This window comes from Lycium barbarum, chromosome 8 (assembly GCF_019175385.1).
Source record: "Lycium barbarum isolate Lr01 chromosome 8, ASM1917538v2, whole genome shotgun sequence".
Lineage (NCBI taxonomy): Eukaryota > Viridiplantae > Streptophyta > Magnoliopsida > Solanales > Solanaceae > Lycium > Lycium barbarum.
In genome coordinates, this window is record NC_083344.1 from 115,026,014 (window position 1) to 115,029,340 (window position 3,327).

The window sequence follows — 3,327 nt, forward strand, 5'->3', positions numbered from 1 at the left end:
TTATCCACAAGTACTGCAAGCATGTCTCTTTTTTCCAGCCATTAATTCATGTAAAGGTTTGTCACGCCTCTTCTTTGGCCGACCAGGTGGTATTTTGTATCTCGGAGGCAACACCACTTCATCCAAGATGTCTTTTGGAATTTTCCATTCACGCTCGTCTAGTAGAGGATCCACAGTAATATCGTATGTCTTTACAACTGTCTCTGGCATGAATAAATCGGAGCAATAATTATCAACAACCAAATGTTTCTGTTTTATAACAGCCCATGCGTGCGGACATGGGATTTCGTCTAATTGAAACATATGACAACTGCATGTTTTGTTACTCAGATTAATAATGAAACGCCTTTATCCATCATGTACCGTGTACACAAATTCTGTTGATGGTTCAATCTGTCAAACAAAAAAAAATTATGTATTTGAATTTCTTTCAATATAAACTGTTTTAAGAACAAAAATACATTCAATAAAAAAATGGATTTTATTATGTAAAAGCAGTCTTCAGATTAAAAAAAACTAAACTGTTTTTTTTTTTTCAATCAGTCACAAAAAAAAACTCCATGTATTTGAAGGTTTTTCAATATAAACTGTTTTAAGATCAAAAATACATTCAATAAAAAAAACAGAGTTCCTTATTAAAAAACAGTATTTAGAATTAATTTTTTTTATAAATACATTTAATTTTTTATAAAAACACATGATTTTGAAACATACCGTCATTCGTAGACACAAATACTCATTGATTGACAGCATCTCTTGGAATTTTTTACCGAGTGTGGTGAACGTGTATGTTCCACTTCTCCTATTAGTGTAATTCCATCTATCAAACATCTTTCGAACCTCTTCCAGAAAGTCATATATCGGTTCTCTAGCAGCTAGAAGATGTTTGTTAATACACTCCGCAATCTTAGAAGTCATTGTCCAACCTCGGTTGACAGTTGCATAAACTCTAGCCCACCTATCCCTACCAGCTTCATCCAAATACTCTGCAACCCGCATATCTACTTTCTGAACCTTAAGCATCAACTGATCAAACTCATCTTGCGTATATGCTTTTGCCATTGAATTAAAAACAGGCGACTGATAACGTCCAAATTCACTCCTCAAAGAGAAGGTGTACACGGTCGTATGCAATATAATTTACCCAACTATGAGTCGGGGTCGATCCCACAGGGAACAATATACTAGGCTATTTAAACAAGTAAGGAATTATCACTTTCTACGATAAGCCAAAAACTTTAGAATATTTTGATTTTAAAAAAATTATAACTAATGCAAAAATGTAAACTAACCTAGAAAGCAAGTAAAATGATCAATGACCACAAGCATGGATACAAGGAACTCTCAAGTAACAATACAATATATTTTATGATATTGCAACTAAGAGCAGGTTTGTGTTGATAGATAATGATGTCTAAAATCTCATTGAAAGTCTTTCAACCAAATCAATGAATTTCACTTTAAGCTTTTTCAAGCCTTAGAGTGTGATATCAGGCACAATCAATTTAACCTCAAGTAACTATCCTCTTCCGAGCTCAAGTTATTAGATGGGTTTAATGACCCAAATTCTTGTTAATTAATCTTTCCCAACCTAGATTTCCTCTTCCAAGCTCAATCAAAGTAAATGGGCGAGTCTTAGGGTTAGCTAATCCCTTAAGAAACATTAAAGAACAAGATTAATTAAAACAACAAAGACCCACTTCAATAGCAATAAAGATCATTCAATACATAAGCATAACAAGAGGTTTCATACAACTTTGCAAATTAATATTTTCATAAACAAGATTAAAGTTATGGAATAAAATTCTACACACTTAGATATACAATACAAAGCAAGGAATTGAAGAAATGAGTAAAGGGTTAAGAAATTTCTTATCAAAACTTCAAATCTTCAATCCCCAAGTGTGGTGTAGGAACCCTAGTCTCCAAAACTTGTGTTGAATGGCCAAAGATGAGTTTTACAAACTCTAGCATTCAATTTATAGAAGTGTCAAAACGGTAACAAAATCTGGACAAAAATACCCTGCGTGCACAACATGCTACTCGCATCTTGTGCCATATGTGCAACATGACAGTTGCATGTTGCACCAAACTGTAGCATGTTGTGCAAATATCTCTGTCAGCACATGCTACAGCCAGTGCTGCTCGCATGCACAACATGCTACTCGCATGTGCCGCATTTCAGCCATTTTTGCTCCATTTTGCTTCATTTTGCTCCGTTATGCTCTCCGGACATCTTATCCTACAAAACAACATAAATACACGAAAAGTAACAACAAAAGTACTTGAAGAGTCACAAAAGCTTAAGGAATTAGCATCGAATATCCCATAATTTTACGGCACATCAGCGACAAAATATCATGACTTTTCCTGTATTTTTTACATACATTACCCCATAGATGTCATATACATGCATAATGTGTGACTTCTGGATAGATTCTGAAAACAGCTTTGTTTATACTCTCATGCCTATCGGATACGATACACATGTTCTCTCTTACTCCGTATGTTTCTCTGAAATACTCGAAAAACCACGTCCAAGATTTGTCATTTGTCACACCCCATTTTAACCCGGAGTCAAAATTAGGGATACGACGTATTGGTGATTCCTATTTTTGTTTTGATTTTAAGGAGTCGCCACCTAATTAATTTAACGATGAATTAGGACATCTAAATGTTAACTAAGGCAAAGTTAAAACTAAACCTCCGTTAATAGTCTGCTTAACCAGTGTGATTCTAGGTAAGGGCTCTATATTATCCTAAAGGGAAGGGGTTAGGCATCCTTTAGAATCCGTTAACTTACGGTTATCCGACCAAACTTAGGTTAATTAATTAATGGTGAAAATTTGTATGGGAGAGAATTTTGAGTGCTTACTTTAAATAAAAACTTTACAAATATTGCTAAGGCTTTAAATAAGATGCTATTTTGAAAAATAAAACTTGTAAAGAACATTTTTTGCATAAAGAGAGGATTTTAAATAAAGTCCACAAAATGTTGCTAAGATTCTGAAAGAAAATATAATAATGTTGTATAAAAATAGGCTTATAAATACATATTAATTGTTTTTTCTACGATTTAAGAATATATTCAAAAGTAGCTAATAGGAATTTCTTTATCCTTTCATCATTTCTCATTAACTAATGATAACTATGCTTAGATGAAAATATGCGTGATTGATTTGAATTTGAAAGGGTTATTTATAAGAATAATACTTGAATTTACATTTACATATTAATGACGTTTTGAAATTTCTAGGATAGTAAGAATAAAATATGATTCTTTTAACTCGAAATATAAAATCATGCCATTTTGCAAATCAAAGAAAT

The 3,327-nt window shown here is 32.9% G+C and overlaps 1 protein-coding gene across 1 annotated transcript; it reads right to left on the reverse strand.

Annotated features, from left to right (window-relative positions):
- On the reverse strand, positions 1-1,062 carry LOC132608180 (uncharacterized). Its single transcript, XM_060322250.1, has 3 exons — positions 715-1,062; positions 371-393; positions 1-310 (listed from the first exon to the last, which is right to left on the reverse strand). The coding sequence occupies exons 1-3, from the start codon at positions 1,060-1,062 to the stop codon at positions 1-3; spliced, it is 681 nt and encodes a 226-aa protein (XP_060178233.1).
- Positions 1,063-3,327: the final 2,265 nt, after the last annotated feature.

What these genes read in the sequence shown, in the direction of transcription:
- LOC132608180 (XM_060322250.1), bottom strand. Translation starts at nt 1,062, where the DNA reads ATGGCAAAAGCATATACGCAAGATGAGTTTGATCAGTTGATGCTTAAG. An exon ending in ATTTGTGTCTACGAATGACG is followed by an intron (nt 394 to 714) that starts GTATGTTTCAAA and finishes TTTGTTTGACAG; the next exon opens with ATTGAACCATCAACAGAATT. An exon ending in GAACCATCAACAGAATTTGT is followed by an intron (nt 311 to 370) that starts GTACACGGTACA and finishes CAAAACATGCAG; the next exon opens with TTGTCATATGTTTCAATTAG.